Below are 12,328 nucleotides of genomic sequence, written 5' to 3' on the forward strand. Positions count from 1 at the left end.
TAGCACAAAATGAATCTCTTTTTTTGTTGTGTTATGCAATGGTTAATATTGACTGACCTTTCGCCTTGTTGGTGCTAGCGAAATTTGTTCAGGGCCATTTTCTCAGACACAGACTAAGCTATGATTCAAGTAGTTGGTATTACCCATTTCAAAGGAATTCAGTGAATGTCTTTTTCAACAAAGCCAAGTGAGTACAACGATCAGAGGTTTGATATTCCCACCGCTTTGTAGGACAGTGAACTGTAACTCCTTTGTTCTGTGGTAAGGTGTGAGCACTCATCACCCCCCCCCCCCCCCCCCCCCAACTTCAAAAATACAGTGAGAAGTTAAAAGGCTGCAGGCGGGTTTCTCACTGACACAGAGATAGAGGCGAGCCTGTGTGTGGGTCCCGTACGTGGTTGCGTGATAGACGTGTCTGTCCGCAGCGGCACACGAACATCCGCCACACACACACACACACACACACACACACACACACACACACACACACACACACACACACACACACACACACACACACAATCAGGCCATCATCCTTTCTGAAGGCAGACAGAGGTCATAAAAGCTGGGTGCTGTGGGTGAGGATTCAACCGATGATTAAACCACTCTCACCCTCTCTCTCTCTCTCTCTCTCTCTCTCTCTCTCTCTCGCTCTGTTTTTCTGGACCGAGGGCTGGCAATGGCACGGAACGTGTTGGTGGAGCCAAGTGCCTGGCAGTCCACCAGGTTGTAAAAATTCAATAAGGGGAGTAACGGGACTCTAAGGAATCTTTTACTCCTTCTCATGTGGTTGGAGGTTTTCACAGCTGGGGTGCCCGGCTGCATGGTCCGCTCGGCAGTCCAGCAGCGATTTCTTTCTGTGATTTTTTTTTTTTTTTTTTTTGGGTTGTTTTTTTTTTTAGTTTCTTTTCTCTCTTTCTTTCTTCCTTTCTCTGTCATGAGTAAACTACCATCAGCCCTCAGCTGCATGGTGCAGTTGCCGGTGTAAGGGCTTAAGCGGGTGATGATGCTCAGACCGATAAGGCTGTCGAGTTTTGACAAGCACAAAGGTTTAGTACAGGCAGTGAAGACGGGGCTTTATGGAACGAAGTGGTAACAGTAGCTGCTCCCAACAATGGCTAGAATGAGTAGAGTGAGAGTTTGGTTTGGAAATGAACAGCAACAAAGAGAAGGAGTAGGAAAGTAAGGCAAAGGAAATGAAAGGAAAGGAAGGGAAAAAGAAGGATGGGATAGGAAAGGAAAAAGAAGGAAAGAGAAAAGGAAATTAAAGGAAGGGAAGGAAACAAAGGGAAAGAGGAGGAAAGGAGATGGTTTGTTTTGAAGGTTATAAAACTTTGAGTTCAGGATTAGTATGATCTAGGGTTGCGCTTATATGGCAGAAGATTATGTGAGACACAAGGTGGGCTCACTTAATCTCTTTATTGGTTTTGACTTCTAATTCACTTCATTGTGTGGTTTAAACCAATACTAAAACTGTTCAACTTTGCCCAAGTGTGGATCTCTCTTCTCTTCTCTTCTCTTCTCTTCTCTTCTCTTCTCTTCTCTTCTCTTCTCTTCTCTTCTCTTCTCTTCTCTTCTCTTCTCTTCTCTTCTCTCACTTTCTGTCTCTCTCTCTCTCTCTCTCTCATGTTATATGTTACTATTTGCTCCATCCAAACAAAACACGTATGCTTTTCAATACCTTTTTAGTTCTCATGTCCATAGATTTGATATATATTTTAAAGGCTATGAAAATATTTTTCCTTCTTTCACATATGTGTAGCTATGCAACAGAGATTTCCAGTATTGTTTTCCGATGACTTACGGATCTATAGTTGTGTTGCCATAGCTGTCTTACACCTCTCCGGCTGCATGCAGTTTTTCACCCGGCAGTACCTCGCTAACGTTTGGTCAAAACATTGGAATAGTTTTTATGTGTTGCTATTTGATAAGTGTGGATAATGACTGTTCCGGATGATAGCTGTCCTTACTGATGGTTAAGAGGAGGAAAAAATAGGGAGAGGGAAAAGATTGCCGCAAGATAAATGACTTTTCTGACTGGTATGCTTTTTATGAGGCGGAATTGAGAAGTGCAAAGCCGCAGAATGCACAGAGTACAATGGCGATGGTAGTGACTTGTCTGCAGCTGAGTCTTTGCCTTTGTGAACTGTTTACATTGCAGTTGGCGGGATGGCCGCTCATGTTTAGATAAGTGGGTATCAGATCCCAGCTTTCTGCCAACTGTCATCATGCCTACCTAGCCAAATATTCCCCGTCTCGCGCTAATCTAGCCAAGCCTAAATTTCTCTGTTTTATAACTCTCTCGCTCTCTCTGTCTCTCTCTCTCACTGTCTCCCTCCTTCTCCCTCTCTTCCCACTCCATCATCATCAAATATTGCCTTTGCATCATTCGTCGGTTATCCTTGAAACAACTCTGATAAAGTTGGCATAAAAGAAAAGTTTGAGCATCCCATTCAAGAAGTTTATTTTCTTTTTTCACTCTGGCCTCCTTCACCTTTTCATTAAAACATCTCTATTTTTCTATGCTGTTTTTTTCCATTCAACTTTTTATCACTCATCTGAAGGCCATTTGTTCAGGGTAATGAATACTGTTCCCCCCATGCACATATTTGAGTGGAAAACTGAAGTAAATGGAGTGAATTTTAATTCAATGGCTGTGCCCTTGGTGGCTCTGTTTTGCCCATAAAGAGTTTCACTGGCAGTTCGATATGTGGTGAAAGCAAGTGCGTCATTATGCAAAATGTAAACAAAACCTGGTGACGCTTGCCAACGCAGCAGACATCCTCAACTTTTTTTTTTTTTATCTCCCACATGGTAACATCACTTGAAAAGAAACAAAAGCTTCTCTCCATTGTGATCGCAAGAGCACAAATGATGTTCCTCTGTCCCCTCTATCCTTCACACACGTTAACACAGTAAATCTCAGCACATGTCCTCAGTGACGCAGGTGTCTTCAAAATGTCTTAGAAAATATGCACTGAACTCGTTGACTTTCTTAGTGTAGCACCGAACAGCTGTTTGGAGTCTGAGCTCTTCTGATAAATCAAGCCACTCTCACACGGTTTATAAAGATTTGATTAATCTGTTAACTTTAGTCTCCAAGGCTTTCCTTTAACACCAATAAATTTAATGTGCTTTTACAGGTGATCTGACTTGTTTAGTCGCATAAGATTTCACAGTGATTACTCCATGGTACATGGTATTACATTAGTTTTATTCTCTCCTCCTTTGTCATGATTGTCTAGGCAAACACAACATGTTTGATAATCCACTTGAATGACATCAGATTAATAAAAAGTCAAACTGAAACTCGTTGAGTGATCTCTCAGTTTGATTTTTTTTATATTGTTTGCCACCATACTCCTGTTCTCTGTTTTTTATGCGAGGCATTTGGCTGGCCCTGCATTGCGTACGTGCGGCTCAGTGTGAACACGAGCCGCCAATCCTCTGCCTCCTGTTGCCACAGCAGTCGCTGTGCCCACCAACTTAATCCCCTCAGCTGCGGATGAGCGGGCGGGCAAGTAAGTGGACAGCACCTGAGTCTGCAGTTATCAGTTTTCCCAAGCCTACTCTCACTCCCTCGCCGCCCATTTCTCACGTCCACGCCCTCCTCCCTCTCTCCATGTGGAGATACAAGCTCCTCAGGATGTACGCACCCTCCTTGTCCACTTAACTTTTTGTCAAAAATTTTATGCTACAAAATTATTTTGAAATGTATTAGTTTTGGATTTTTTTTTGACTGGGGTGTACTCTAAGGGTTGATAATTTGTACCATTTTGCACACTTTCAGTTCCAAATGGACTTTGCCACACAGTTCAATGTCCACTCCAGACCATCTCCTCTTTTCCCCCACTTGGAGCTCATGTGAATTTAAGTTGGTATGAAGAACAACACCAGTCATTGTCAAGATTGTAATGATCATCATGGCTCCATTCCACATTGCACCTTTTCCAATTGCCAGAGCCAGCTGCAGTACCAACGCCCCACTAAGGTTGCCTGCTTCCTTCCTTCCTTCCTCTGGGAACAATAGTCATGAATCCCACCATGACACTGCTGTTTCATCTGATGGATGAAAGTTCACAACTTTCCCATCAAGCTGTTTTGGTTGCCATCAGCCAGGCCCAGCAATGGCACCATCACTGTCGCCTGCAGCTCTAGGAACTGAGCAGCGTGAGAAAAGAGGAAGCTAGGACTGACTTAATCTAAGGGAGGTCGACGGACTGACTGGAGGCTGGCTGGCTGGCTGGCTGGCTGGCTGGCTGGCTGGCTGGCTGGCTGGCTGGGTGGGCCGGACCGGACCTGCTTTTAGACAAGATGACTGGAGTAAAATCTCTGCTTTGTCTGCATCATTTATGACAGCCACTCCTAGATGGTAATGAGTGATATCTAATTTTTGTATGTTTATTTATGCTCAAGTTTTATTGTGTTATTGTGCTAGCTTGTTAAATATCAGCCTGGCTTAGGGAAGGAAATTAAACAGTAGCAGCAGCTCTCAGTGGGAAACTGCTGCAGATTGTATTTTGCTTGACATACGGTAGCCTAGTTGTCGGATGTCCTCACCAGAAGATATGACTCTGCTCTCCTACTCCATCTACATGTTTTCCTCTTCATTTCGCCTTCACTTGCTCAGTTTCACATTTCGTCTTTTCTTGAGACTCCCTTTGGATGTCCTCACCCAAAAAATATGGCTCTGCTCTCCTGCTGTATCTACACACTTTCAGTTTCTCCTTCTGTTACTCGGGTTTCACATTTCTCTCCTCTTGAGGTTCCCCATAACTCCTGATTCTTCTTGCAGAGGCAATAACGCACAGTCAGATGACAGATTTGTGTGCAAGAGCCCCCCCAGGCCTACAGTACCATGCAGCTCATTTGTTTTCAGCTATCATCACATAAAACTGATTGTGAGCTGCGCCTCCCTGGAGGTAAGTAGAGATTAGCAGTGTGGGGGGGAGGGCAGGACGGAGCTTCTCCTGCAGGCAATTATGCTCTTAATATCGCATTGTGGGGAGGAGAGCAGAGGAATTATATCTAGGTCACTCATGGCCCTAGCTGGGGGATTTTAGAGAGAAGAGAAAAGTTTATTTTATTTTCTGTCTTCCATTGGTTCGTCATAGTGCTGATTATTCGCTATCTTGAAAATAGTTTCTGTTATGTCACAGTGTGTAATAATGTGCAATACTCACACCTTTATGTAACAGCTGCTTTTCCATCTGAAGAAAAGTCGAATTTACTTTTCATGCGAGTGTCTCTGTGGAGTAGATGAATATAAAGAGGAGGCTGGAGAGAGGGGTTTCACTGGATTTCTTGAAAGGAACATCTGAGGCTTTAGCAACGTCCTTGTTCAGAAGGGGAAAAAAATCGATACTCTTATCGACTTGTATATTATTTCTGATAGCTTTACTCAAACCTATCCCACTGAAAGGCTATGGGATATTTCCCCCAATTTGGATAACATCTATCCAGTGTTTTTATGTCACACAGTTGTTGACGTTGGACGCACACTGCAAGATGTTGGCCAGATTTCTATTTTTATACAGATTTGGAATATCATGCTGAAAATGTCATGTCTTCTCAAGTCTCACGTCACGTTTTTTGGAGAGCCCAAATCTTGCAAATTTGGCTAGGATGAAAGCTGTTCGCAATTATTTCAAGGCCTAGTCTCTGGACAATGGTATTGGACCTTCCTGGAGACTTGGATTTTTGTAAAACCTAACACCTTCCTCATCCCCCTGAATAGTGCACTTGTTTCAACCAGCACTAACATACAACACTTTGGCACTATGAAGAATACTAAACTGTGATTTCTTTATTGATATACCTGCGCACCTTGCCATCTTTTCATGGCATCCCCTCTCCGGTACCATTTAGGTCTTACCCAAGAATAACTTTAGGGTTTTTTCCAGCAGTGACAACCTCTCCGTAAAACTTTAACTTTTTACGACTTTGTAACCCATCCAAAGAAATCAGTGGTAGCGGCAGTACATGCTGGCATTGGAGCCACGAGTTAAGTTGGGCAACATCCTCCCAGCAGTGGTAATGGTGATAATAAAATGGAGTGTATTAAAAGGTGATGAAAAGCTCCACATGGCCAGTGAGTGATGAGGTGTCAGTGGAGGGCAACTATGTAGGCCCTTGGCTCTCCCAGGTTTCAAAGGAAAGCTTGGAGGGAGGATTGGTTGATTAAAGCTGCAAAGTGACTGCTCAAGTCTATTGTTGTTTGTCAGGTATTGTTTCATGAAATAACTCTTGGCCGTAGCAGAGTATTCAAAAGTTATTGCCAGTGTGTCATGGCGCATATGATCACAGTCAGAACAAAAAGGTAGTCATTCATGCCCCCGCAGCATTTTAAATACAGTGTTGCTGCGGGTGGGGGAGTTGCCTCAAGGCATGCTGCACGTATTCAGGCTAATATCAGCTTGTCTCCAAACTGTAAATATTCATTCACCTAACTTCACCCCGCTTACTAGCTGTGTCAGTGCTGCGGTAATGACAGGCTGTGTTTTGGTTTTGCATATTGTTTGGGTGCTTAGTGCTTCTTTGAAGTTCCTAACCCAGTTCAAACAAGGTCAATCCCCCAACAAGAGCCTGCTATAGCACATGCAACGTTACATGCCTACACGAGACAGATGTTAAAGTATTGTCGTGAATGATTGATTTGTTTGGATGTAGTTCTTCACAATCACGTAAATGTGTTCACACACACAAAGAGTGACAGTCACTGCAAATATGGTGTTTGAGTTGTTACCTAAGAACCTGGCATTTGAGTTGAGTTTGAACACATCAGCTCTCATTCCGATGTTTTGAATATCTGTGAACTTTTAATGAATAGGTGGCTGTGAGTTGTAGCGGTTTTGTTCAAGGTAATTTATGGCTTAGAGGAAAGAGCCAATGTAGTGTTTTTCATTGTAGTGTAAACAAAGCCATGACACGGTTTAGGTAGAGTAATTTTAACACTGTTCAGCACTAGTGGATGCATTCAGCACAAACATCACCTGTTCGCTGTTGGCCCTTACAAAAGCAGCAATGACAGAGTGGCTGTAACCAACTGTGGCATTATGACAGTAATTTTGTTTCAGTCCATCAAGATATTCATCTTGGTTGCCTGCTGCGCAAAAAGTGACTGATGGACAAGTCAGATTTAGCTACTGGAGGGCATCCAACTCAACTGAGAGATGAATTGGAGCAGGGAATCAGAGCCTCTGTTTCAAGGCCAAGGCCAGCTAATGCCTTTTCCAAATTATGGTGCCACCTTTGGCCCAGATCATTCCAATTCTTTTTATTTCCATATTTACGTTTAACAGCACACACATATACAGGGTTATAGTAAGTGAAGAATTAAAGTTTTAGGAAATGTGCAGGAGAGCAAAACAAAACAAAAAAAACCTGTGAATCCCTTTTAGTACCTCCACTGGACAGATGACAGATATACAGAGAAACAGAACCAGGAAAAGGACAGAAGCAAGGTAATGAAAATAACAATCACAAAAAATAGTGAAATAAATGCAATAAAGACAAAAATAAGTCACTGAGTTGGAGGACCTCCACTGTCCTCTCGACAGTAGCACTGTTCCAGTAACTATTATGGGATGTCTAACCAGGTCAAGGCTTGGTCGTGAAGTGTGAACCACATAAAAGAAGAGGTTCCTTCATTTGAGTTTCACCTTTCTTTAAGTTCCCCCATTAGGTGTGACAGGAAACTGGAAGGACCACTCTCTGGGCGTTACATCTGTTTCCCAGGCAGCAGCTCAACAAAACATGGCCTTGCACACCACCACCACCACCACCACTCTCACCACGCAGAATGACAGGAGGGAGCGAGAGAGAGACAGAGAGAGAGAGGTGTGGGCAGTGCTGTCAGCAGTCTCAGTGAAGCATGCTTTGCTCAAGGCTACGTCTCTCTTTCTCTGCCTTCCTGTCTCTCTCCCCCTCCATTACTCAGCAGCACGGAGGCAAAAAGGTGTGACTGAATGCTCATCACACTGAAACTCCCTCCTCCTCTTCCAAAAGAACGGCAACTGTCCAGGCATGAAAGTTGAAGAGGTTGAGGAGACAAGAGAGAACACAACACAGGACAGCATGTAACAAACAAAGTGGAGGCTAGTGAGTTGAAAGCTTTCAATGCTGCACTGGAGCTGCTATCCACTTTATCAATTCTTACTGTAGGTGTAAGCTTTATAAAGAAATTCAAAGGTTTTGGCTCCAGTTGGTATACCACTGCGCAGATTGAGAAGTGAAGAGGTTTGCGTTGTCGAGAAGTAATGTGCAGTAATGAAGCGCCTCATCTATATACAATGGGACATTGGGATAAATTGAGTATGCATTTTTGTCTTAGCACAAACACTCTTCCATTATGGCGAATAATCTGATAGATACACAATATTACACCTTTAATCACGACCTGTTAGTGTACTAGGAGTGGAACAGTACGTGATGAATAAAGTGCATCCCAAACCAAAATCGGTACCACAACTTTGGTTTGGGACGTACATGTGAACAGGATGACATTCAGTTTAATGGCTGCTTGTCGCTTCAAAATCAACAGCCTAAAAGCTAAACTATTGCTGGCTGTGTTTACTATTTTTTTCATTACTCTTGAATTTGTCACTAATGGACCTTGACCATTGAATACACTGAAAATAATATTTCTGCAAGCTGTAACCTTACTTGGCTGCAATAGATCAGCTGTATGCAACAATCTTGACAGCTAGTATCTAAGCCAATTAGCAGTAGCCTCTGGCTCTAAATGATTAATTCTGTGATGTCATCTCAATATTTGTTAAGCTATGTGAATACATGGAAAGGGATAAGCACTCAAACAGGTGGGTTGTGTTTATTCTTGGGTAAAACAAGTGGGAAAACTAGCATTAGCTGAATTCTATTCACAAGGGCTACAAACAAGAAATAACATTACTGACTGTGAAACCCTAGCTTAACACCCTCCTTCCCCCAAATTTCAGTTTGTTAAAGCCCACTGCAAGTGTTGTTGTCATTTCGGGGTTCCAGGCTCATGTCTGGTTCCTTTTAGTTTAGTCTAACCCTAACCCTCCCAATTACCAATCGTTTTGTCCTTTAAAATGTGAAACCATGACATTAGAAATATCACCGGGCTAATTTATTGTGTTATCAACTTAATCTATCTAAAACAAATATTTGCTATCAAACCACCTGTGGATGTTGTGTCAGGGAAGCCATCTCTCTGTGCTAGACTGCACAGAGCTAATTATGGAACCCAAAATCCTTTATTTGGGCAGAAAATTTACATCACGCTTCGGTGGTGTATATTCAAATTATTTTATAAGTCATCTATCTAGGCTATTTGAAAAAGTGAAAGTGCTAAACTTAGTAATCATTTAATGTTCGTTCCACCCAATATACAAAATAGCAAATTCAGCATTAGAATTTAAATTACCCTCACTGTACTGAAAACTTAATTGTATCCCCAAATTTGAGGTATGCACTAAATTGTGGGTTTTGTGAACCATTCCACCACTACTATCTTTTTCAACTGTCCTTAAACAATCAGGTCAAATGTTATCGTTATATTTTGTTATCGTTATATTTAGCTTCCATGTGCAGAAACCATTTGAGACTACTTAACCAAAGACAGAATATATACTGTATATTCCTCTACTTGTGTAGGTTTTTATGGCCCACATCGCTCTTCTCCTCTCCTCTTTTCGTGTCCTCTCTTGTGTCACCACATAGCCCGACCCACAGCAAATCAGAGACAAAGAACCACCTATTGCTGTGCTTTCTCACAGTTACGTGCCTTATGAGAAATATTTCCACTGCACAAAGCAGATAGTGGTTTTGTTAAGAGTGTATGGAAAATGCAGGGGTCAGGGTCACTGCTGTGGTGTGCTTGAGATGTATCTATTTTCTTTTTTTCAGAACACACAACCCAGACATTACTGTAAATCTTTGCCACATACAAATGGATATGTTGTAATACTTGTGTTAAAATCATTTGACAATAATTTATTTTTTAACAATTATTTTGCAGTAAATGTCCATGAAGACTTCCCAAGCTACTTAGAACTTGTAACTTAAAATTAAGCCCATCATAACTCATAACGTTACACATATGTTTACAAATTATCAGGTTTTTTATCTGTCACTAAATAGGCGTAAAACTTACCTTTAGCTCTCATGTGAAACCTTGTATCAAAAGCAATGTCTTCAATCCAATAAATCATTATGGAAACAAAGCCAGCAGTGGTGTGACAAAGTATCAATGGTTGGTGTCATATTTGTCCTTTAATAATATAAGTTATTAATTTAAAAGTTACAAAAATACTTAAAAATGTAAACAGCAATGGTTGAACAGAATTTAAGAGCATATAAAATGGCCTGAACCACAGCCAAAGGTTGTGAGATGAAGAAAACCATTGCGTACCGTGGCATTTGCCAACCACAAGATCTAAACCTATTTATAACACAAGTCTTGTATTTTCCGTAGTGTGGGCAGGGTTTGACAGCATTTATCTACCACCTCTTGTGTGTTTGATCTCCTCAAATTAACCTAAGCTGGTATTTAACATAATCTAGTTTAATATATTGCTACACAGGTACTGCACAAATACTGTTTTCAACAACTGGTATGATCCTTCAGTCAAGCTCAGAGCCTGAAATGAAACTTTTTGACTGCCTCAGCTGCATTTCAGAGTTATTTCCACTTTGATGGATCACCAAGCAACAGGCAATAACAAAAAGGGAAAATGGTAATAACCTAATTGACTGACTTTTGACGTAGATCTTGAATAGCTGTTCCCATCAGGTGTGCCCTTCATGTGCCTAGCTTGTGGAACATAGCACACCCAGGTGGCGTCACACACACACACACACATTCACACGCAAACATTCACGTGCACACACAGGCTTAATGCACAAGTAATTTTGTCCACCCCCACCTTGTCTGTCATCCTAGCCTTTCAAACTGGGGGCGTATTCTTCTCCGTTACACACATGCTCACACATCCACACACATGCGCTCACATGGCACGGAAACACTGCTGAGCCTAAAGGCTTTGTGGTTGCCTAGCTGCCCACCTACTCACCCGAACCTGCCCGTCTTCACCTGTTTGGATGCCTAAGACCAAAGTAGACCTAAAAGTGATGGCATTATCCTTGTGTACGTGCAATTTCAAGTGGCTGTTCATACTTGTAGGATAGTCACAATGGGCGGTTCAGAGTAGTTTCGACTGGGTTTGGAAGTGCCAATCTATCATTGCGCCCACTTGCTTAGGACACACAAGATTTTGTTAGGTGGTTAAGTCCCTTACCTCCACCACATCTTGCCTAGGATCGAATCCTTTATCTGCTGTGTCTCTATCTCTGCTTTTCCACTGTATAATTACAGAATAAAAACACGAAAGGTGATTGGACTAGTCACTCTCCAAAAAACAACAACTGTTTGTTGGGTCCTGGATAATAAGAAACAAATACTTGGGCAGCAGCTTAGGGTATAATGTGATTCTGTAGCTTACTATGTTTACATTTAATTAGGCCCCTTTTTATGGTCTTTCTTTTTAAATATACAGCATGAGTCAATAACATCAGCTTGTTAACGGTTTTGACCCTCTTAACCCCCCATCCTTCTCTTTCTTCCTCCCTCCCTCTGCCCCCCCTCCTCTGTCATCAGCTCCTGGAGTATGTTGGCAAGGGAAAGAGCATCATGGACGTGGGTTTGGCCCAGGCCCGCCAGCCACTCACCACCCGCTGCCACTACTATGAAGTGGAGATAGTCGACGCTGGGGAGAAGTGCTACATTGCTTTGGGCCTGGCGAGGAGGGTGAGCTTTCTAGGAACAGCACTCACAAGTTTGGACGCCATTACACACCAATCCTTAGCAGAGAAACAAATTCTTACCTTTTTCCCCTACTTTCCCTCACTTTTATATCATACACACTTTTTTACATAACATACACCTAGACACAAAGAGACACAATGTTCACAGTTCATAGCATATTACTTTTTGAGATGGAGAAAGGCCAGTAACAGCAGTAGCAGAAGTACTAGTAGTAAAAGTATCAGCACAGTCATAAGCTTTACTTTCTTTCCCATTATCCAGCAGCTTAGCCATGCTCTTTGGATCTAATGGCCTGCTTTGGGAAGATGAAACACCACCAAGAGGAAAAAACAATTAGAGAAATTTTAACACCTCTCATTTGAGCCCTCATCTCTTTTTCCAAAGAATGCACATGCGGTTCCCATTTCAACATTAGCACTGCAGCTCTGCAAGCTACTATTACCGTAATAACCTGCTTTGAAGAATGAAACGGAGACAAACTATAGATGTTTGGGGACTGAATCAGACTGATACACATGA

General features: G+C 42.2%; 1 protein-coding gene across 1 annotated transcript in view; it reads left to right on the forward strand.

The window, feature by feature from the left end:
• spryd3 (SPRY domain containing 3) overlaps window positions 1-12,328 on the forward strand; it is a 38,968-nt gene that overhangs the window by 10,181 nt on the left and 16,459 nt on the right. The window contains exon 7 of the mRNA XM_071512954.1: window positions 11,642-11,791. Within this exon, the coding sequence (XP_071369055.1) occupies window positions 11,642-11,791 (150 nt within the window). The remainder of the gene's footprint in view (window positions 1-11,641; window positions 11,792-12,328) is intronic.

The sequence above is a fragment of the Centroberyx affinis genome, unplaced genomic scaffold (genome assembly GCF_046629955.1).
Source record: "Centroberyx affinis isolate AG114_WGS23_722 - 3 ecotype Tasmania unplaced genomic scaffold, CSIRO-AGI_Caff_v1 ptg000024l_1, whole genome shotgun sequence".
Taxonomy (NCBI): domain Eukaryota; kingdom Metazoa; phylum Chordata; class Actinopteri; order Beryciformes; family Berycidae; genus Centroberyx; species Centroberyx affinis.